Source organism: Nyctibius grandis, chromosome Z (assembly GCF_013368605.1).
Source record: "Nyctibius grandis isolate bNycGra1 chromosome Z, bNycGra1.pri, whole genome shotgun sequence".
Lineage (NCBI taxonomy): Eukaryota > Metazoa > Chordata > Aves > Nyctibiiformes > Nyctibiidae > Nyctibius > Nyctibius grandis.
The window spans coordinates 37,575,723-37,599,667 of record NC_090695.1 but is presented as its reverse complement, the minus strand read 5'-3'; the positions used below and the strand labels follow the sequence as shown (position 1 = coordinate 37,599,667).

The window sequence follows — 23,945 nt, the reverse complement described above, 5'->3', positions numbered from 1 at the left end:
AAAGACAGGCTCTGGGTGTAATCTATTACACTACTTATACACTAATTATGCTACTCCTGATAGTATCCCTACAAATGGGAGGAAATGAATACACAGTTCTTCCCAATTAAAGGCATTTATACTAAAATACTATTTTTAATTACTTCAATTTCCTAATATGCATTCTGGTGAATTGGCAAGTTCCCCAAATTTCAATATACATTTCTCAAAAAATAAAGGTTCAATGTCTTCCACTTGTCCGGTACTAAGAATTAAAGGTCATCCACTACTAGGTGCCAGATATGTAAATACGCTGAGTAACTTCTAAAACTACAACAGACACCTCTTATTCTTTCCAAGGGGCAGGAATACAGCTAGGGCTGTTTCAATTCAAAAAAAGTTCTGAATCACAATGGCCATTCTTCCAAATTCCTATTTTTCAAGCTAAAAATTTCTAAAAACCCTAGCTGGAAATAATGACAAGCTTGAGACAAATTTCCTCAGAAAAACATAATGGAAATTTTGAGACCCTGTTCATGCTGAACATTCATAAGCAGTTTTGTTTGATACCAACAGATCCTATCACATTTGATCCGTGGAAGTTTCTGGCAAACTTCTGCCACATGCTGATATTTAAAACTAAAGCAGCATAACTACTTTACTGTACATTCAACTGAGCCATTAAGAAAAAGAAAAAAAAAAAGGTTTTTTTCATATAAAGTTTCCAAAGAATGTATTTCACCCCTGTATAAGTCTGCTTCTCCAAAAACAAAGAGCCTTCACTGGTTTGGTTATATTTCCCAAATATTTTACAAACAAAAACATTAACTTGTATTACAGCAGTACAGTGAGAAACCAATATAAGATTACCAGACTGGAGTGGAAAGTACATATTCATGATGTCTAATAATAGTATAAAATACAAAAAAAGTAATGAATAGAGCAAGAAAACAGGAGAGGGAAATGAAGAGAAGGGAACACACTGACATTTTCACACAATTTTAGTATGGGTATAGGAAAGCCTAATAACAGTATATGAAATGTTATCTATACTTAGTTTCTGCTAGAGTCAGTGTTCTGCTTTTTCATTTTGGAAAGAAAAATAACAAAAAGCTGTTCAGACTAGTAAACAAGACCACACACAGGCACTCCTGCTTCCCAAACAAATACAAAAGTCTTCAGGAAAAATACAAAGCCATCCAAGGTGATAAAAATCTAATCCCATAGGGGACCACTAATACAACTCCTCAGAAAATGAGTATTTTTATTACCTGTTCAAGACAGTCTCGTGGTTTGAAATCATTCCAGCAAAACAATTAAAACAACCGGCTCTATGAATAAGACAGTTCTTTTAACCGAAACAATCTATTCTGCTTTTTACCTTTCCGTAATGTAATGTCCATTTTAAGTACACCACCTCATACTGTTGCTATTACCAGAAACCTTGATCATGAACAGAATTTTGTCCTGAATTCTTGTCACGTTTAACATACATTTTACCAAGGAACACAAACAAAAGGCAAACTCATATCACAGCGATAGCTAGCAAACACTCAAGATTTCTAGTAGAAAATTTCAGCTTGAAATTGTATTTTATATTAATAAATAGCAATCATTATTGACTGTAGTTAGGGGAGAAAGTTGCTTTTGTCTCTTTGTATTCCTTTTGTGCCTGTTAAGATGACTTTTTCAGGTTAACTAGACCAGCAAATGCCTTTTAACACATTAATGCTTGCACGTAAGAACCTGTGATTCTCCCAGAAGGAAGAAGCGGTTTTGATTTGATTTTTCATCAATTTATTACTTACTAATCTGTCTTGGAAGTGGATAACACTAAGAAAATGTATGGAATAACTCCATCAACTGAACAGAAGACACCAACAAGTCTGAAGACCCTGTGATGCGGGTCTCTGCTCCTGCTCACTGATGAGCACAATGCCTGTCAGCAGCAGGGAACAGACCACATTGACCTTCAGCTCCAAGACAGAGAAAGAGGAGAAATTTGCAGGCCAGTATCAAAAAAAAAGTTTACATGGGCTAAGTATAGAAATACTGCAAATGGAACTACACAATGGAACAACAGAGGGTTTTCTAGATATCCTAAGATCTTTGCTTTGTCCCTGCTGCTATCCAACAGGATGGCAAAGTTGTTATTCAAAGCTGACGAGGGGAGAGACAGTAGGAAGGTCCCAGCTGGTCATTTCAAAGGAGAAAGATTTTAGAAAATAATCCAGTAAAATCATCCAACATGCCAAATCCACACCAAAACAAAAAAAAAATCCCTCTGCTTTGTCACCTTCGAACAAGCAATTTTCAAGCAATTTTTACAGTCAAATGCTTGCACTAAAACCAGAATGCTATGTGAAATAAACATATGTAACATAAGTAAAATCAGAGTAACACAAAAGCAGAGCTCTTCCACAGCTCAGCACAGCAAATGCAGATTATGTTCACAGTATGTTTAAAAACCTCTAAACAGTGAGTGCCACAGGCCTTTGGTCTTACCATTGCAAGTTCCTCCTGTAATTCTCTGCAGGTTTTTTCATTATTCCCTAGTCTCTCAGAGAGGTCTTTAATTACCTTCTTCTTTTCCTCTATCTTCTCGTTCATTTTCTTCTTTGTGGAGAAACACTCTCTTTCTAATCTGGAAAGTTTCAGTATTAGAAAATATTTATCAAAAATACTTTTGCCAAGTATACTATATACTTTTAAAGATAAACAATGGATATGGCACATATCATGTTAGCACATCATACGGCTTCTGAAGTTGCTTTTTTTTTTTTAACTGAATAGACTTATATATTCTTTCTGAGAAAGGCTTTTCAATAAATGGTTATGTTTTTTTTCAGTTACCAACGCTTGTGTTAGGCTTCCAGTCATAAATCCATTTGGTCATTTGGACATGGCCTCCAAATTACATATAATAAACAGAATTCATCATATTTTAATTAATACAGTAACTCTCTTCAGAAAGATCATGTCACATGTTGCATAATCAACCCTAGTTTCAAGTACAAAGCTTGCTCCTAAAGTTTCCACATACCTGACTATATTTTACTCAGAATGGTATGACTTCAAATTTTTCCATCAGCAGACTGTTCCCAAAATTTCAAACAGTTCTTGAATCAGTGCTCCTGGTACTCAGGAAAACAGGTATCTAAAGAGCCTGGTGTGGCTAAACAGGCAACTCATAAGAAAGCTACACAGCCAAATAACAGCATACAAGAGACAGAAGCAGGGACAGGAATCCAAGGAGGAATTTAGAAATATTGTCTGAGTATGTAGGCATGGTGTCAGAAAAGCCAAAAACTCACCTACAATTGATGTTTGTGAAGCATGACAAAGACAACACTTTACCACTACATTAAGAGAGGAAAGAAAACATGCACCTGCTTCTACACAGACCAGGTAATTTACCAACAGTAGACACAGAGAAGGTCACCACACTCAATGCCTTTTTTGCCCTTGTCTTCCCTGACAAGGTCTCCCAAGCCTCTATGATCAGTAAAAGGGCTCGAAGAGAAGAACAACTGCCAGCAGTAGGTGAGGATTCAGTCCGGGATTACCTGTAAGAACTCAATCCATAGAAATTGAAGAGGCTAGCTCACCTACACTCAAAGGTTCTGACAGAGATGGCCAATGTCAGAGCGAGGCTGCTCATTATCATCTTTGAAAGGTCACAGAGATTGGGGAAGGTCCCTGGCAAACGGAGAAAGGCAAATGTCACACTCATATTTGGAAAAGGGCAAGAGGACAAGCCAAGGAACTATAGACCAGTTAGCTTAATTTCAGTCCCAGGAAGGTCATGAAGCCAGTCCTCTTGGAACAAAGTTCTGGGCTCATGAAAAAGAAAAAGGTGATTGGGAACAGTCAGTGAGGATCTACCAAGGCTAAATCATGTCTGGTCAACCCAGTTATATTCCATGATAAAACAACCAGATCTGTGGACAAAAGGAGAGCAAGTAGATTTAATATAACAACTTTAGTAAGGCTTTTGGCACTGCCTCACACAGTATTTTTATAGCCAAATTAGGACTTCAGTCTAGATGCAAACTACATTGATAAAAATGGTTTGATGGTAAAGTTCATATGGTAGTAGCTAGTAACAACTGGAATACTGTAGGAGTCTGTATTAGAATCTGTTTAACATCCTTATCCATCACTTGGATTAGGCCAAGAGTGCAATCTCACCAAGTTTGCAGATAACAGTGAACTGGGTGGAAGTAGGTCAAGACACAACACAATTGATACACTCAAGAGACAGACTGCCATTTCCTAGAACCTAGACAGGGAGGAGGTACAGGCCAGCATGAACATTCTGAGATTCTACAATGACACCTGCAAAGATCTGAATTCAGGAGGCAAGAGCCCCCTGAAGTGATATGGCTGGTTACTGGCTGGGAAGTAGCTATGCTCAAAAAGGACCTGGTAATCTTGGTAGACAGCAAGCTAGCCACAAACCAGCAGCATGGCATACAAGAAGAGATAGCTAACAGCATCCTGGGCTATATTAGTAGTAGCATAGCCAGAAGATCAAGGGAAGTGATTAATCACCTTTTATTTGGCACTCATTACAACACATCTAGGATAAGGACCAGCTTTAAGGACACAACTCCCCTGTAACAAAGGAAAAAAGTTGGAGTGAGCTCAGGGGAGGATCACCAACATGGCTGGGGTCTGAAGTACATATAAGAAGTGAGGGAACTTCGTATGTTCAGGCTGGAGAAGAGATAACAGGAAGAGAAGAGTGTATGACAGGCCCCGCAATACCTAAAAGGAGGTCATCAAGAAGATGCAGCTAGTCACTTCACAGCAATGTATGGCTAGAGGACAAGAGACAAGAATCACAAATTGAATCCAAAGAGGTTCAGACAAGGAGAAACTTTTTCCACCTTAATGTCAGTCAAACAGTGGAGCAGGTTCCTAGAGAAGTTGTGCCATCTAAATTCTTGGAGGTTTTCAAGACCCAACTGGATGAAGCCCTGAGCAACCTGATCTCATAGCTGGTCCTGGTTTGAGCAGAAGGTTGGACTATAGATCTCCTGCAATCCCTTTCAACCTGAACTATTGTTTCATGTAACTCTTAGCAGTGGGAACATCCAGGTGTCTCTCATTTCTTTGTCTCTTCTATCACTTCTGTCTCACTAGAACTGAAAGTAATGCAAAGGGCTCAAAGCTCTTCCAACTTTGAAACTTTTAAATTAATATTGTCACTTCCTGACTTTGACTTATTTCTTATAGATCAACATATCATTTTAGCTGAAAGACTACTTTATCAATCCTCCAAATACCTACGTGCTTCTGCTTCAGCCTGTCTGATTTTTCTTCTAGCTGTAGATGGTTATTTCTTATTCTTAGAGAAAGAACTTGCCTGTTTCAGTCCCCCAAAGTAGCTTCTACTCCCACAGCTTTCAGAAACACAGGAAAAGCAGTTCCAATGTATTCTATGTCATGCTCTCACTCTTCAAGAAAAGTAAATTCACACGGAGACTCAAATCCCATGTTGCTTCCAATTTACATAGTGCTACTCGGTTCAGAGCTAATTAATAAATTATGCAACCCAGAAAAGACTGTTTGCTTGGTTTCAGTTATTACAACCATCTTTTTCTGAGAAAATAAATTCTCACAGCTTTGTATAGCTTCCAACTTTGGTATAATTTACCCTATGTAAAGTTCAGCTAAAAAGACATACAAGTGTTCTAGCACAACAAATGAAAGTCTCCAAGACTTTTCAAAGACTAAGGCTTAAAGACGAACTCATGGTATACCTCCAGAAAAAGGGAAAACATGTTAGGATGCCAAATCATGGCTTAAAAGAAAAAGCCAAGCTCCTAACATTGTCTGGAGTCCAAGGACCACAGCCTTCAAGGGTAAGTAGATCAAAGGCCCTTGTATTCTCTCTGAAGGGATCCGGTGAAAGCAATTACTGATATTCACCAATGTTACTGATACTTGTATGCTTCAAAGAATAAAAAAGGCACAGGAAACAGACAAGACAGTACATGCCCACCCCATGTAATTACCTCAAGGGAACTGAGTATATTGATGTCCCTCTCAGATAAAGCTTCACCTTCACTACCTATCTTTATGGAGATCTGGAAATTTAGGTGTCTGGACTAACAAAATTGTAAGGATAGTCTGTTTCTGTTTCTTCAGGCTCTATTAACAAAAACACCAACTGTTTAACTGTGTTAACTTTCATGGAAAGGTTTGCATTCTCTGAAATCACAAAAGATAATTTGTTTTCAAAAAAACTCAGCTGGTAGAAGCTGCTAGGAGTAATTGCCTGAATCAACAGATGATTGCAAGTAGTGAGAAGAACTGTTTGGATATTAGACAAAGTTTATTCTGATATCCAATTAACACATAGAACAGATGCTTTAAGTAGGCATAAATTCTTTTTTGTACGAAAAAAATCCCAGAATAGGGCAAATCCGCTGTCCGGGGAAAGAACTGTTGAACAGAATTACACAGTTTAGCGGAAAAGGGGAAGGCTGTTTAAGGTTCTTGTTGCCTTATAGTAACACAAGTACTTACTTCACTGTAAGCACTAATATCGAAGTTCCTAATGCAACTGGTACCATAACTGTATTTCCTAGTCTTGGCCACAACAAATACATATATTCAAGTATTTCCTACAGCAATTCTAGACAAAGAATTGCTTTGTCCTTAAAAAAAAGAATTGCTAGTCCTTAAAAAACAACTCTTTTTTTTTGAGGGTTTTTGTTTAACAGTTCTTCCCATTTTTCCAAAATCTAATTTTTGTGGACCAGAACTACCCTAAACACAAAAAACTTCTCAAAGAAATAGCTTCATACATCTAGATAAAAGATTCTCACAAGGAACAAAACATTATTGAATGCAGCAATGTTATTCAATATTTAACCATCATCCTTATGCTGGTCTGAATAATCTAATACAGAAAAGTATCTTTAAGAGTCTCTCAAAGACTTAGCTGCAAAATTACTACTTACAGATTTTCACAATTTTTAACTAACATTACTAATTTAAAATTTAAAAAGCCAATCTTGTGGTAAAACTTGTAAAGTTCTAATGGTTTGGAAAATTCCTAAACAGATGTTTAAGCTACCATCAAAAATGCTTCTAATTAGCTTACATTTTATCCCTATTATCATCCCTTGATTCTCAGAATATATTCATACTAATAAGAGAATAATTCAGGCCTTAAAAGACTCACATCTCTGTCACTAACTTAGTGGAGTGTAATTTGCAATTTCTAAGTGTTTAAAAAGAATACAGAGTTGTTGAAAGAGTGCTCACGTTCAACACCTAAAGGAGTAGTGGAGCTCCACATGGTAACAATTGGACAGCATTATTCCATGTGCAGGCAGTACTCCAGACTACTTCTTGATACAGAGGGTCTTTGCTCATCTGAGAAACTAATACAATTCACAGAATGAAATGCTCCAACAACCTCTGTTTGTTAAGGAAACTTAAGCGCACATACATACCCCTTGGGGGGACAGAGGTCCAGCGTGACGAAATCAATCAACCAAAATTGTTCTAAAAAATGTAGGTGAGGAACTCATATATTTTATGAATTTTCTGTGGGGCCAAAAGGAATTTTCATGAGAGGATCTAGTACTGAAAATTATTACTGGGCACAGATATCTAAGAGAAAACATCTTGTAGCAACATGAAAATAAGAATTCACTAAAACAGAGAGAAGTACCTGAGAGAACAGTTGTGATGAAAGTTAAAAAGAACAACTGAAGACAGACAAATAAAAGCATTAAAATGCCAAACATACTAGAAACCCTGAGAATCAAATTGGTTTACCACTATGTAACTCTCAGTGTAAAGCATTAACACCCCTTTCAGGACCTACTATGTTTGCATAATGTGTGGTTTACATTTTTTGGTGCGTGTGTAGCACTTAAACATGTTACTGTATTTTTAAAACTCATTTATGCAGAATTCATGACTCCACATTTATGTTGCATCAAATAATAAAATCAGAACAGGCAATCTTCTGTAATTTTAACCCTTTATTTGTGACTACACCAAAGCTGAACATGACCCATGTGTTCAGACTCACATTCATTTTCTAAAGAGCTATAAAGATAAGAAACAGTGCAGTTCTGTATTTCAAAAGTTAAGTACTTTCAAAAATCATAGATATAATTTTTACAAGACTATTAACTCCCCAGATGGACTGACTGCACCCTTAAATTTAACACTATCTGTGGATTCACCGATCCCATTACCTTGAACTTCAGAAGCAAAAGCTACAGGTCAGACGCACTTGTTTTCTCTAAGAATGCAAGAGACATAGTAACAGATATGAGGACAGACATGATTGCTTCTACAGTTCAAGGGCTAGTTTTTGAGCTTGGACAGAAACAACAGGAGAAAAATTCCTGAAACTTCCAGAAGGAAGGAGGAAATGGTATCTGGAGATTCTTAGAAGGTTAACAGCTCCCTGACTGATTACAGAAAGCCATGTCATGGTAGCCATATTGACAGGATAGGAGAAATTTTTCTAGACTGAAAACTACTCCAGCTTAACAGGTATTAGCCAGAAAAACTAAAAAAGCCCCAATGTTTCACTTGAGGATGGTGAATTTGGCTGGTCTAACCTTAAACACAAAGACGGACCTTGGAATATAGACCTTGGAAGGATTGAAGAAACGGTTCAAGAACAAGCACTGGAAGAACACTAGTTCAAGAAAACTTTTAAGTCTGAGGGGAAGAGAAAGATTTTATCTGTAACATGAATTTTCCATATTTCTGGACCACTCGAATACAGAAACCTACTAGACAGGAGAGAAAAAAAAACATGAACCGTATTCTCTGTAAGAATAAGAAGTTACATACAAGAAAAACGCACAGTGCAAAGTAGCTTGTTATGTAAAACTTCTGATCCAACAGACATTCCTCCAAACAAGGCTGTTTTGAACACAAAGGAGCTTTTTTAAAACAAAAAACAAATAAGATGTCAAACCAATGGTACAGGCTCTCTCCAGTTCACAGAATGGCAAAGAACTTAGTTTAGTGCCATGTATGTTGCTGCCATAGAACTCATGCTCAAAGGAAAAACAACCAGGCCGGACAAGATTACAGTTTAATTAACTGATGTTATTTTAGGACCATAGAGAATCTTGAAATATACTTATTCAGTTTCCCAGCTGTGAAGACTGCAGTCTTCCTGAAGCATTATATTAGATTACTATCATAATGTATTTCACACATTTCCACAAATTTTTAACATAAAAATTATTTCATTTTCTTTGAGAAAAAAGCTAATTTTTAATATGACTCTGGTTAACCTAAATGCACAATCTTACATTCAGATGTCTTCTGGCCTTATTTCAATGAAGAGCGCTAAGGTGTTTATAATACAGCACAGATTTCAACTATGTTACTAAAAACATCTCTGTAACCATGTATATAGAAAGACTCTCTCAGGCCCACAAGCTTCCTTACTTGTAGGAAAACCAGTTTATTTTGTTCTCCACTATTGCTTGTGTGAATAAGTCAACATAAATACCTATGTGTACAGACCCATATAATCCTAGACTGAAAGAGATGCCACCTCTGTCTTTTTCCAGCCCATTCTACTAGCTTAAGTCTCTTCCCACACCCTCACGGTGTGCCACCCACTTTAAGTCTTCTTAAACCTCCTCTTTCCCTAAACTTCACCTACTACTATCCTTTATTTCACTTACTCCTCAGTTCTCTGTCTTCCATCACCATTCTTCTTCCTGACATTTTCTCGCCCCAATATATATTTGATTCAGCCAGGGAAGAACACTCAGTCTGTGCATCCTGTATCTGCCTCAGGAATATAACAAAGCCTTTCTTCCAAAAACTGTCTGTTACCACACACACAGCAGATTGTGCTGAGCAAGAAAGGAATCCCAAGTAATTTCATCTGCTCTCATACACTTCACCCCTTTTTCTATTTTTCATTACCAAGGTAAAACTTTCCACAATTATTCAAAAGCTGAAAACAAAGATTATCCAGTATGAATTATAAACAAATCTTCTAGACTTCTAGAAGTCTTAAAGATTCATCTAGCTCATTGAAGTGAAAAGTAATGTTTTCATAATAATATAAGTGTACACATAAAAAAAAAATCTGTCACAAACCTGACGCATGTTTTCCTACACTCCACCCAAACACTACTGGAGACAGGACCCTATCTTAACTATTATTTTCAACATTTTTGCTTTGAAAAATACTTTATAATAGATCAGTTATTTTGTCTACCTACCCATAACATGTATGGTTACTGATATGGACCCATTATTAATGGAATGCCAGGTTCTGAACCTTGGCTTGGTTTGGCAAATTGCATCAGATTGTATTTTTTTCTAATGACTGAAAACTACAGAGAATGTAAACTGTAACTGGTACTCAAGCTGTCTACTGCCATTTTACAATGAATTTAAAAGGTAACTTACGCATTGAGTTTTTCCAAGTTCTCTTGGGCATTGTGTTTTTCTCTCTCATATGCATTTTCTACCTCTTTGAACTCTTTCTTGATCATTTCTAAATCCGAAAGAGCTTCTGCTTGCCTGGCTTTTTCCACCTGCAAAACTCCTTCAAGGTCTTGAATTCTTAACTACCAAGTGATAAGAAAGCAATTAAAGCAAGTTAGGAAAAAACATCATGGTCTTTAATGCTGTTCTATGTTCTGTTCTGCTTTATAGGTAACTATATTCTATTAATTCTATATGCAAGTATATACACAGAAAGCATTGAACACATGTAAAAATTTATGAATACATACAGATCAAAACAGAGACAAATAAATATGCTGACCAAAAGCTCCTTTTATTCTCTGTTGGTGGTGTCTGGATTTTTCCTTTTTCAGTTACTACTAAAGCTTTCCAGGGGAATTCTATTTTTTAAGTAGACTCATGAAAGTATGGGATTAACAGTAAGGGTACACTGCCACTCAGCACAAAGCACACTTGAAGCTTGTTCATGTATATGAACAAGGAAGAGAACCTTACGAGTCATTCACTCATAAAAGATGTCTCTAACTTTAAGGAATGTTACCCTCTCAGTTCCTTTATATGTTGTAAAAGTAGAGAAAGGAAATTAAGAAAATTAAATATTTCCTTTCTACTAGTTTAATCATCACTTTAAAAAATTTAAGTGCCTGTACATAGAGAAGATCATGAGATTAAGAAAATCGACTGCAGAATGGCAATACTTATTTTGGTTACTCGGAAAAAAATATATACCGAAATTCCTTTTTTTTTTTGCTTAGTTTTTCAAAAGTCCAGTGTGAAGAGCTTGTTAGTTAGTATGAGATTATTAAGCAATCATCATTTAACTTTTTCTCACTTTCTTTTTAAAATAAACTGTAATTGCCTTACTGGGTCAAACTCCATGTGATACAGTTTAATAATACAAAGATTTAATATTCAAGTATATATACTACATTTTTTCACATAATCAATCTTTACTGGTAACTGCAAATATCATAACTTTGTTTGAAGCTGAAATGTACTCTGAATAATTATAGTTGGAACTGTAGTTTCAGGATACCTTAAGCTCTCACTCCTAGAGAGACTGGATGCATGCACTGTATCTCCAAATAGCTCTAAGTGCCCATTCAAAATATAGTGTTTAACTGTTGTGAAACATTTCCTTTCCCCTCACTGTTTAAATGCTAGTGGGAATTCTCAAACTTACCAATGTGACATTTTATTTTATTATTTATTCTAGTAACTTTAATGTTCCCTGAAAGCAGATATTTTTCTATTCTCTCCTTTTATATATCAGCTATTACAATTTTGACACTCGTTGCAAAAAAACTATTTAGTGTTTTCATTGAAGCAAGTAAGGGGTCTTAATGTTTTTAGAAGACTGTATATTTACAACTTCATCAACTGTTTTACCATAAAATTCTACAAAATATTTAACAAAAAGTTTACCTGGATGATGTCTGAATTGAATTTGGATTCCAAATGAGCTGCTCTCTCTGCTTCAATGTTTTCTTCCAGTTTCTTTATTCTCACTGTAGCTGCCTAAAAGTACATTTTGAAGAAATTTTAAGTCTGGAGAGATGTTAAACATGACACAAAGACTGCTCTATTCATTCAGTATATTAGGACTCCATACACCAACCTGATGTATCTGAACTACTCGTACTTTGGAACTGTGAGAACTCATACCAAGAAATACATATAAAAATAAGTTTTACGTATCTAGAATATTCTTTTCTATTTAGTGGAAGAAATTGATGTAGCATTATGTTATTGCTGCATTTTTTGCAATCAAGAAAACTGCAGCTGGAGTCAGAAAGCAGAAAGACCAAGTTAAATATTCTACTTATTCCCTTACTATTTGCTTTTTCACCAAGGTTGTCACCTGAGGCAACATAACCCCACCCTGTATGTTCCAAAATACAATGGGGTATCAACAGAGTATCTACAATTTCTGTGATGAGATGAAGCACAGAGAAGATACAGAATTCCTCAAAAATATGTTGGCTTTGGCACCTGATTTCCAATTAAGGTGCCCAGAACAGATTGTTCTGCAGCCCTAGACTAGTCATAGTTTCCCTACAACAAAAACCTGTAAACTCTGTAATATTTTAAAGCACTAACTTAGTATTTTTTTACTGCTCTGTTCCTTGACCTGCAACTATTCTGTTATGTTTTTGTCTAGCAATTATCAGGATGTTCATGATCTCTTTTAACAAATATCTTGACCACTTTAGTCAGTTACTACATCTCATTACACAGAACACCTGTACATGCATAGATAGTTTAAGCAAAATGGGGATTCTCTGAATTAAACTGTTGCATCTTTCTTATCCATTCTTACAACATTTTAAAACCACAAAAATGCAAATTATGCTAAGAATCTACTTGGAAATTTAGATTGCCTACAAAAAGTTCAAGAAGTAGCCTACATTTTTACTAAACTTTTTTTTAAAGTGATTTTAAAGTGAATTAACAAACTACCTCCTGCTTCAGTTTGGAAGGACTCCTTAGCATCCTCCAACAGGTCAACATCTGTCAACAGGATGGTGTTACACAAGAATACTGTCAGCCTAGTAAAAGTAGTTGGTGAACAATAAATCTAAGTGTTGTGGATTTCATTTCTATTTTAAAAGTCAGCCTGAAAATAATTCTATTTTAAGTTTGAGGAGAAGAATAAAGTAAACAGTGAGGAAGGTCCCTATCACAATATTTAAGAGTGGAAAACATAATTTTTAAAAAATAAAATTAAGAAATAGAAACTTCACTGAGAATATTTCACTGCATACCCTCAAGAGCAAAAATGCTTTTATGTCTTTGGCTGGTTTGTTCAACTGTCTATCCTTATAGCAAACACTGACATGGAAAAAGAATAAAAAGTGATTCTGCAAGTAAAGTTTTGAGGCATAACTTACTAATTCACAAGCTCTGTACTACATTTGACTTCTAAGTCTTATTTTATTTCCTGAGCACCAACCCAAAGTAGAACTATGCCTCCATCTCAGCTTCTCTGCAGCTGAAACAAGAGATCCAAGACACTACCAAAATGGTTAAATTATCCTCTCAAATGGAGCCCCCTAGAACTGTTAGATTTCACCAGACCTAAGCAGAAAAATAAAACCAGAAAGAATAAATAACAGCTTAAGTGAGGGCATCTGCAAGAATGAAAAACTGGAGCAATCACATTCTCCCAAACAGAGCATGCAGGTAACAGTTCTTGGTATAGTTGTGTAAGTAGAGTCTACCTCCTTGAGCCGACATGATGGACACTAACTGCACAGACAAGAGACATGGTCCAAAGGAAACACAAAGTCCCAGAAATATAGAAACTTCAGTCCAAAGAAAATCCTGGGACAATGAGGGAAGAGAGGCAGGAGCAAGCAGACACATGTAAGAAGTGCCAAAATATGACTCTTTTGCTGTCTGAAGTAAGAACAATTCCATTTAAAAATGGAGGTATTTGCAGATGGTTCATTTGCTTGAGTTGCCACAAGTCACTGACAAATTAACTTGTAGAATTAGCTTGCCTATAAAAAGAGAAGCACTGGGAAAACTAGTGTTTCAGCTACAAAGATTCCTGATGATCTCTGGAGAAACAGGCTCCTAATTGCAAACAGGACAGTGTATCTAGCCAACTGTAAAAGAGGCATGAACCCTAGGCACTGACCAAAGAAGAGCTAGATATACCTGACAGGTATACAATGGAAAGTATTCAGATAGATTCAAGACAGTACACCCAGGGAAATTAAATCAGAAACTAGAAATCAAATTAGCTGTTTGACAGGTAAGCATTATCTTACAGATCATATCCCCATAAAAAGGCATAAGAAAACTGACTTGTTCAAAACTGGGGTTTCTTCACAAGGCTAGGAATCTCAACACCCTATTCTTGTTTTTAAAACTCATCTTCTTCTAGAGTTTGATTCTTTAAAGCTTTGCGTCATACCACTAGTTTGTTACAATTTCGATTTTCAAAATCACTGGACCTTCAAATACAAAGACCTATGGAGAGAAATAAAATGTATTTTCATTCAAGACAAGTCACTGTCAGAGACTTGACAGGAACTGCACTAATTTCTTGTATTGCTAGAAGCCAAAGATGATGAGTGAACTATGTTCTCCTCAAAAGTCTCAGAAGATTACTCAGGTAAACCTTAATCTTAGTTTACCAGTATAAGCAGCTGTCTTACCCACAAGAGATTCAGATGCTGAAAAGAGCTTGCAGAAAAATTACATATGTAAATCGAGGAAGTCATGTAGATGCTGTCTGCGACTGGTGGAGCAATGAATATTCTTTTTCCTGGGTTCTGTGATTTGATTGCTGAAGCTTATGGCTCACCATACATCTAACAAATTTAAACAAAGTCAGATGCTGGGAAATTAGTAGGAAAACAAAAACTTCATGTGAGATATCTAACCAGCCATTAGCACATAAGCCTTGCTAAGCAATACAGATTTGCTTAGACTGCTCTAAGGACAAGAATCTTGGAATCACTGTTTATCTAAGTGCAGATCAGTCATAAAAGTTGCACCTGGATTCCAAGCTGAGTCTGAAGTTGTATTTGGGAAGAACACAGCTGCAAAAAACCACTATATAAAAAATCTTGTCTATTTTGCTAGTAAAGGTTCAAACAGGCTTTATTTATATTTGTATGCACTTCCCTTCACAGTGAGAAGCTGCATGCTCTACCGGTGAGAATGATCCATTACACTCTCCGTGAGGGAAAGAAAGAAATGTCAGGTTTGAGTCTAACCTGTAACACCATACTAACAATTCCAAAAAGAGAAATGGGATGAGGAGAGGAGTTCTATGTTCCTGTCTCACAAACAGAAGGACACTGGCACCAGAATCATGTTAGCCAGGCAAACCTCTCTGAATCAGACGAAAGGTGAGAATCAGTATCCTTACTGAACCACATCTGCTTGAAAACTTTACACAATGCCTGTCTAGAAAGAAGAAGCTGTTATAGAGAAAATATGTTATAGAGAAAGGTTGCAGGCCACAGACATCCAGACCACAGTCTCTCAACTGGGAGTCAAATAGGAATACTTTCTGGTTTAGCCTGGAAAGTATCAGGGCCAAGTCACAGAGATCAATCTCAGGGATGGATCCAAAAAGTTGGGTTCTCCAGTGGTTACAAAGAGTTTGCTCACCCAACATTGAAAACATTGGTTATTCAACAAGATTCAGTCACTTGTTACTTCCATGTGCACCTAACAGCACATACAAAGGCAGACATCTTAAAAGTAAGATACGACACACAAGCTCATGGAACGTCCAAAGTTTCCTTAGATATTCAAGCTCAGTCAATTTCAGTCTTGATTTAAAGAACAAAGATATCTGGGATCTGTTTACCTGATAGCACACACAGAACTGTGACTTTTGAGAAACAGCAAATAAAAATGACTAAGAAACTGCAATGCCAGCCTTAGAACTTGTGGGCAACCATGCTATATGTTTACTCAAATCTCTTAAGGTTCAGTCACTTTTTCCACTGTCTTGTTGCATGTCAATGCTAATGTGGTTTCTAGGAGACATTTTCTGCATGCTAACAGTTTGCAACACCATCTTCCAAATAGGCTTTTGTGGCTTCCACTTTTCTCAGCCCCTCACACTTGCTCTCAGTATTGCAATATTTACGAATACTGGGGCACTCTGTACTGAAAGAGTAATTCAGTGTCCTACATTTGTGCAGTGCCACAGCCACAAATATGTAATCATTTGACATTTGCATTTACATCAAAATACCCTTTATCAGATAAGCAACAAAGAAAACAATAGGAAAAAAGAGAAAAGTACATTTACAACAGTTACTACACTTAGATGCAGTAACAGAAGTAATTTCTCTCTTCTCTGCTTCTATTTAGACTACTTCTGCAACATTTTTCAGTTTCATTTTACTAACAAGTTATCAGGATACTTACACTTCCCCATAGCTGAGGTCCAATCTGTATGTGAAATTCTCAGCCAAGATAAAGTTTTAAGTGAAGAGGACACACCTGTACCTCATACCTGGATCATCATCCACCCACTCTGTTTGTGTGCTTCCATATTCAGTGTAAGATCTTACTTCCTCCTACTTAAAAGCATTTCCCTGTGACTCATAACTCAAATCAGGAGGTCAGGTCTAAACGCATCTTTGGGAGATGTGCTGACCACTTCCACCTACTGTTAGAAATGCTGATGCCTCTTGATCATGGTAAGGTGGAGCCATCTCCTGTCTGGATAATAAACAACCTTTTAGTAACTATAAAGTTACTTAACTACAAACCACTTAAGTAAACGTTCTTTCAGCCTGACGGAGTGCGGTCAACCCTCACTATACACATTTCCTGTATATGAAGTCTAGAGTAGCACGTCTCATTGACAGAGAAGCCATACTTGACCACCACAACACCGTATAAAAAACTACACTGGCATGGGGGCTACAAGATAAGCTATACGCTTGGCTTTAGGTAAAAAACAAAACAAAACAAAAACAACAACTAGGACTGCTAAACTGATATAGTTTGGTTACCTTTGGATAAAATCAAAGTCCACTCCAATCTGCAACTGAGTTGCAGTTGGCAAACCCATTCGAACTGCTCTCCCTTTCTACAGTACCTTAAGGGGAAAAAGATAAAAAGATGTCCTTTTTGGTTCTCATGCTCAGTAGCTGGTAAACCCCTTAAGAGTACATGAACTGACACTGTTGCTTTATACAGGCACGAAGACAAGATTAACGTGTGACTTGTTACTAACTCCTGGTGAGGGGTACATAAGACAGTACTCAAATAACTTCGGTCTGATAGCAAGGTAAGAGTGAACAGCCTTCAAACAGAACTTGAATTATATGATGACATGGGAGGTGATAAAGCAGGAGCCCGTCTCAGAGAGCAAGTCCATTTTATCAGTGAACTTGTCACTGGAGAAACATGAACTTTGGAGCCACCACAGAGATACCATTATGAAAAGTGCAGTGCTTAGAGAATATACAAGACAGTCACAGTAGCCAGAACTCCTAGATGCCAGTTGTGCATTGCAGAGACACTAGAAAGCAGAGGATTAAGTATGGGTAAGCCATCCAGAAGTGTGTAGTCATAGAAGACAAAAGTAGTTTAACATTTAACCAGTAACACTGTTAACTGGCTAAGGAATGTGTCTTCTCTTACACTGCTTGGAGCTTTTTCAAGTCTGTCTTATAAGAACTACAAATTACCTAATGCTGGTGAAATTAAGAACAAGGAGGGGAAAAAAAAAAAGCACGTCTGTGGGTTTGGGAGGTTTTGTTTTATTTTCAGCTGGAACCTAAATTTCATGTTTCACTGACTTAGATACAGTAAGAAATTTAATACACCCACAGCCTTAAACTATTGCATGTACATATACCTTCTGCAAATACAAATAAGAACCATCACTCAAGTCATCTTTGCAGCCATCTCTCCATCACAGCAGCATTACCAAGCTAATACAAGATGACACATTTAGCAGGACATGAAAAGGTCAATATACTTACAGGCAGGGGAACAGGAAAGGGAACATGAAAGGTAAGGGCACGGTCTTTAAATGGTAACTCAAAGTCTCAGAAATATGGCAACATACTCAGTCTCAGAAATAAAAAGTAAGAAGTTATGGGACATTCTTCAGGCCTCATGAGAAAGGCTTAAAAACTTTGAGAGACCTTGAGCTCCAGCTTACTAAGAGTTGGCAGCCTCAAACACATAAAACAAACAATAGAAAATCACTACATTTCTGTGAGCAAGACAAAGAGTTTGAAATTTATGAACTAATAATTCTGTTTCTCATGGTAAAATCCACATTTCCCTTCCCTCCACCGTTTGTGAAACAGCTTTCCCACCCAGCTTTTTGGCAGCTAGACACATCACAAGAAACACTATTTTTATATACAAATTGCTCTATACTCCCCAAGAAATCATCTTTCCAGAGCAATGGAGCTAAAAGCTAAAATAAAAGCCACTGATTCCAGGAAACTGATTATCATAAATAGTAATATCTTGATGAGTTCAATACAAATACATCAATAATTTGTCTACCGAATCTTAGGCTAAAGAGGCAGAATGATAATAAGGTTTCCAATCTAAATTTTTTTGTACTGTATGTATTCCACTTCAGAAGGACTCCATGTCCATTCAATGGTACACTACATTGGTATCACTGCAAACTGGAAAGCTAGCAGGTTAGACACTGTAGCAGCAGCTATCTTTCAACTGAAGAGTTCACAGAAACTTGCCGTTATTCTTCCTCTTCATTTCTAGTTCCAGAAACTAGAAATGTCCTGTTTTAGACCATGTTCAGAATAATGATTGAAGGATAAATCCATACTAATATTAAAAAAAAAAAAGAAGGGAGGGCAGACTTTTTTTACCTTCCCTTCTTTGTAATATAACCTATTAGATACAATTCTTCATAAGAGTGCCATCGTACAAAAAGACTCCACAATTATCATTTCCTTTCATTACTGAAACACAAATATATTCCCATGGACTTCTTCCTTATGTCCAGCAGAGGGTAGTAAAGGAACATCTTTGTGAACTCCAAAAAAAGTTCATTCTCATTGGATATCAAGAAGTAGTGTATAACAAAAGGCTGTAGAATAACACTATTCTTCACACAAATCACCTTAACAAGTTCGCTGCCATCATCAAGAACTTAAATATACATTTTCTAACCAAATATCCATTAACACAAGGTACTCTGCATGGAAATTGAAATAAGACATGTCTCCTGTGTCCATCTTCTCACAAAAAGCAAATTTCAATCTATAAGCTAAAAATTCCATGAAAAGATATAAAGAAATATAGATCTACTTCATGAAAAAAAGTAGACCATTCTGTCTGGGGTGTACTACTATAAGGCTTCTATATCTGAATGGAAATCCATCTCAAATACTGACATCAAAGGTAAAAATAAGAGTAGTATTTAACCACAGCTGGAAGTACAAGACTGGTTATCAGAATTTTATCCATATTTCTAACACGGGTTATACTTATTCCTACACATTAAGGAGTTTTAAATTGACAGCTAGAACACCACAGAACTATGTGACAGTAATACCAGATGGGCAGAAACACAAGGAGACTTTCGCACGTTGGTACATAGTGAAAACTACTGCCCAGGCTTTAGTGCCCTTCTTTAATGACTCTTCCACAATGTATGGGAAGAATTTGGCAACTAAGAATGTGATCCACAGAAGCTAGCATGCTAGTGAGGCAGCTGTTAAGGCAGAGAGGAGGAAATTCTACTGACAGCAATGTGTTTAAACCCCAACAATCTCCAGGCTTCACAGAAGCACTTCCTTCTACTTGGGACTGCAGCATGCCCTTTTAAAAGGGCATGTCCTTTCTTTCAAACACAATTAGAAGGGAAGATTGTGCTCATTTCCCCTCCTTTATGCAACAAGTCTGCCTCCAAGACCAAAGTTTCAATAACTGAGCTATAGAGGTGAAGAGCCGCTTATCTGGTCCCTTTGGTTGAGGTCTTACCACTCCGTTTCAGCATGAAGGACAGGTAGTACCTCTGATAGAGCTCCAGAAGGTAAGAGAGGAAGCATAATGACAAACTTATACATCAAAGAAAAGTTGTAATTAGATTTCAAACTCTGTTAATACTAAGCTGTTCCTCGGTATATAATTTTGGGGGGAGAGGATTATGGGTGAGAGAGCAACTTAAAATAAATTAACCTAAATTTTGAACTTCAAAAAACCCTGCAGCCTTTCATGACCACAGAAAAGTTTGCTCCACAAACAACAATGCACAGCATCAGTACCTTATAAGATGCAGATGTAGCTGTCATTACAAACTCTGGAGTTTGAGTCCACTATCCAGTATGAAGTCTACAGTAATCAATACTGTCTACAGTAATCAATATTGAAAGCTTAAAATATCTAGTGCTTTTGCTTCTTAAAGAATAAAGGTATTTTCAGAGATGCTCATTAGTTAACCTCTATTTGTCTTGAAGTATAGAATAGGTAAGTTATTGTTGTAGGCCCTTTCAGACACTTACACAAATGCAATTTACTTTTGAGATGGTAGAGTAAAATGCAAGCTGACTAAAGCATATGCATTGCAGTCTAACAGACTTTTTTTTTTAATCCACTGGGACTTGTGCTAATTTGCTTAAATTTTCAAATGCAAGAGGTTTCATCACATACTTTCCTTAATCACTGCTTAAATAGCTATACTTACAAGTACCCCGAGATGATTTTTCTGTAGTCTGAATATGTTGTTTTCTCATGACATTGTTAAGAGATTCAATAAGTTAAAAGAACTTATTAAAAACCAAGCAGCAGTTAAAATATCTTAGATGACTGTGGTTAATATATAGCATTCCCTGATAAAACCATCTCCAGGGCATAGCAGCTATATATTTTCAAGGAACTGAGTGCTTCCTTTTCAAATTTACAGATGGTGAGTATGCCAAATCAAAATATTTAGAAAGATAAATAATTTGCTGCCTTGCTCCTCCTCCTTTCAGCTCATGATTCCTATGTTAACAGATCAAAAGCTATGAAGTCACAAAAAAAGCCCTTGTTCAAGTACTTGGAAGCAAAAATCTTTGTTTTTCAAAGGGCTACTGGAACTTCCCAGTACACAGCACTTTCCAACTGAAGGTAATTCTGCCTAGGACAATATGTGCAGCTCGCAATATCTGACTATAGATTTCCTGTAGATCTCTTAGAGGGCACAAAAGTCTACCTTGCCAGCCAAAATGTCAGTGGTTTTAGTTGATGAGCTTTGATCTTACCTGTAGCAAATTTCTTTTGCACTTCGTCTTTAATGCAGGGCTCTACCTACCTAGCAATCAATGCTTTAAACACTTTTTTTGCCTTTAAGGGAAAAATAACAGAGAACAAACACAGCTGAAAACTGTATGTCACTTATTCCTTTAAGGGCTCTCAATATCCTGCAAGTGCCAATTCTTTAAAATTTGTTGCAGAAAATATTTAAAGCTGCCTTTCCTAAAGTGAAGTTAGTCTTGTTTTCACGCTTACATAAACCTCCCATCTGCTGTTCAAACACCAGACTCAAGTCAGGCACACAGTGTAAGCGGCATTCGCCTGTTCAGCCTTTTCTGAGAAACAGATGTTCAACATTTTGTTAATCCAGTACACAGAGTTCACAGCCTAACTGGGAGGTTCCACCCCTCAAAAATGAAATTTCTCGGTGTCAGCACTTGTTGAGACTAATAGCAATAGTCAAAAGCCTTACTTCAAGTTCTTTTTTAAGTCGCTCCTCTCGTTCAGTGCTGTGTTCAAGTTCATTGGCCTGGCGCCTCAGCAGCTCAGTACAGCCATTGTGTTCCACCTGCATATCTTTCATTTTCTTGCATATATTTTGCAGTACATTATCCTTCTCCTAGAAAAAATAAAATGTTAAGAGATACTTTTACTAAGATGAAGTATTACAGTAAAGACTTCAAAAGAGGAATACTTTCTGAATGGAGACTGCATTAGAACGGGTTATTAAAATTAACACGTTAGTACGCATCAACCGAACCGTTTATCCAAATGGCAGACATGCTCTTCATTCACCACCAGGTAAAATGTGTTGGTTCAAATACCACTACGAACATGACCTTCTGTGGTAATACTAAAATCAAGAGCCAATTCCCGACAGGAAATCTTACTCTTCAAAGAGTACAAGGCTGCTCTTCCAATCTCTTCTCTCTCTCAGATCAATGGCAATGATGGACAGCGAAATAGTTAAGTGCATTCAACAAAATGATACATAGGGACAGAAGTTCTATTTTGTTCCAGTTTGAGTTTTTAGAACTTGAAATCAAATCAGACATTTTTTGGAAATAGTTACTCCTGTAGACTAAATAATCTTCATTTCTGTTATTCTGAGAATTTCTTCTGTCTAGAAACTTAACTACTTTAAAAAATTATCTACATGAACTACAACGTTCTCAGCAGAAAAAAAAAAACAATCTGTTCCCCAATTCCATTTCTGCATTCAGAAGTTGAACCAAGCTACAGGCTGGGATAATTACTAACACTACTGCACTCCGCAGCTCTGTGGAGTCACTGCTACAAAATCCACATTCACACCAAACCAGGCTCGCAGGAAAGTAGCCAAATAATGAACTCCCAGTAGTCTAGCGCATACTTCAGCTGGAGATCCCAGAAGTCTCAGGAAGAATAGCTTTGGTCTAGTGGACAGGAATAAGCTTTTCCGTAACCAGCATCAGAAACAAGCTATAAATCCAGTGATTTAGTTGGAGGACCTTTGGAGACCCAATTTGTTAAAATTACTTTCTGTGCAAAACACAGGAAGATTACAGTAAGTCCTCCTGTTCATTTACTCCTATTCAATATCATGGCAAGAGACATTTGTGAAAATAAACCAGCTAGTCTGCAAATTCTGCTATTACCCTTACATCACATAACCTTGTTCCTAGAAATTACTAATCATAAGCCATCTGCACAGCGAGGAGGAGAAGAAAATGAATTATTCATACAGAATGATTCTTTGGAAGATTGAAGTCTGACAGAACTATGTTTATACATGAAGATCAAAGAAATATGAGTATTTTCCAAAGTCAGGAAAACGATTTTTAGATGTTCCTCCAGACTGAGGGTAGAAAGTTTTGGCCACTCAAACATGACAACAAGGGAATCATGACCCTTCTACAGTGCTAAGTGTTACCAATCACTAACTGAAAAAAATAAGTTTATTTTCTCTCTTCTTTCATGCGCAGGCATTATGGCACAATTTTTTGGCATCCTCTGAAAAGATAATGAGAAGCATGCATGTGAAACACATGTGAAGAAAAAAATGGGAACCTCAGTAAATCAAAATATTGCAAAAATAGTATACCTGGATATGGACTAAATTTAAGCTAATACCCTAACTTTGCCTGTAATGTCAAGCCAATGCACAGGTTTCTTCCCATCAGAATGCCAAAAAAAAATTTTAACCATTTTTATAGAAATATACAACTACTCCCACTCTCTTGAAACTGGAAAGCTACAGAGATATTTATCTTTTCAGGTATATCATTCAGACATTAACAAAAGTGAGCTGGGAAAAGCGCACATGAAATAATTAATACATAGTTTGCTGGAAAATACTACATCAAGACTTAAAAACATTTTATACTGGAAATGTAGTGAACATTTAGCAGACTAAAATTGACTTGAATACATCAAGCTTGTTATACAAGTCAACACGAGTTGTAGGATTTCAGAATCTTAAAGGAGTCTCTGAACTTTTCAAACTTGGTATGAAACTGTGCAAGATTATCCCATCAGTCACCTGCAGTTAGAAGGTTCAAAGAGAAACACACTTCACCATGTAAAAAAAAAAAATATATATATACATGTGTACCTGCCTGTCATATACACACCTACTACATATATCTGCATATGAAAAATACGGCTGATTTTTTCAAAAAGTGTATAAAAAACACAATTTCAAAAGCAGCCTAAGGAAAAACTGAGTGCCTTTGTGAAGAAATATTATATTCTGACTAACCACAAGGTGCTGCTATTGCACTTAC

General features: G+C 36.7%; 1 protein-coding gene across 1 annotated transcript in view; it reads right to left on the bottom strand.

Moving 5' to 3' along the window:
* Positions 1–23,945, bottom strand: part of CCDC171 (coiled-coil domain containing 171) — a 135,524-nt gene that overhangs the window by 95,954 nt on the left and 15,625 nt on the right. The window contains exons 6-9 of the mRNA XM_068423283.1: positions 21,653–21,799; positions 11,893–11,985; positions 10,408–10,568; positions 2,485–2,623 (exon numbers count right to left, since the gene is read on the bottom strand). Coding sequence (XP_068279384.1) covers positions 2,485–2,623; positions 10,408–10,568; positions 11,893–11,985; positions 21,653–21,799 — 540 coding nt within the window. The remainder of the gene's footprint in view (positions 1–2,484; positions 2,624–10,407; positions 10,569–11,892; positions 11,986–21,652; positions 21,800–23,945) is intronic.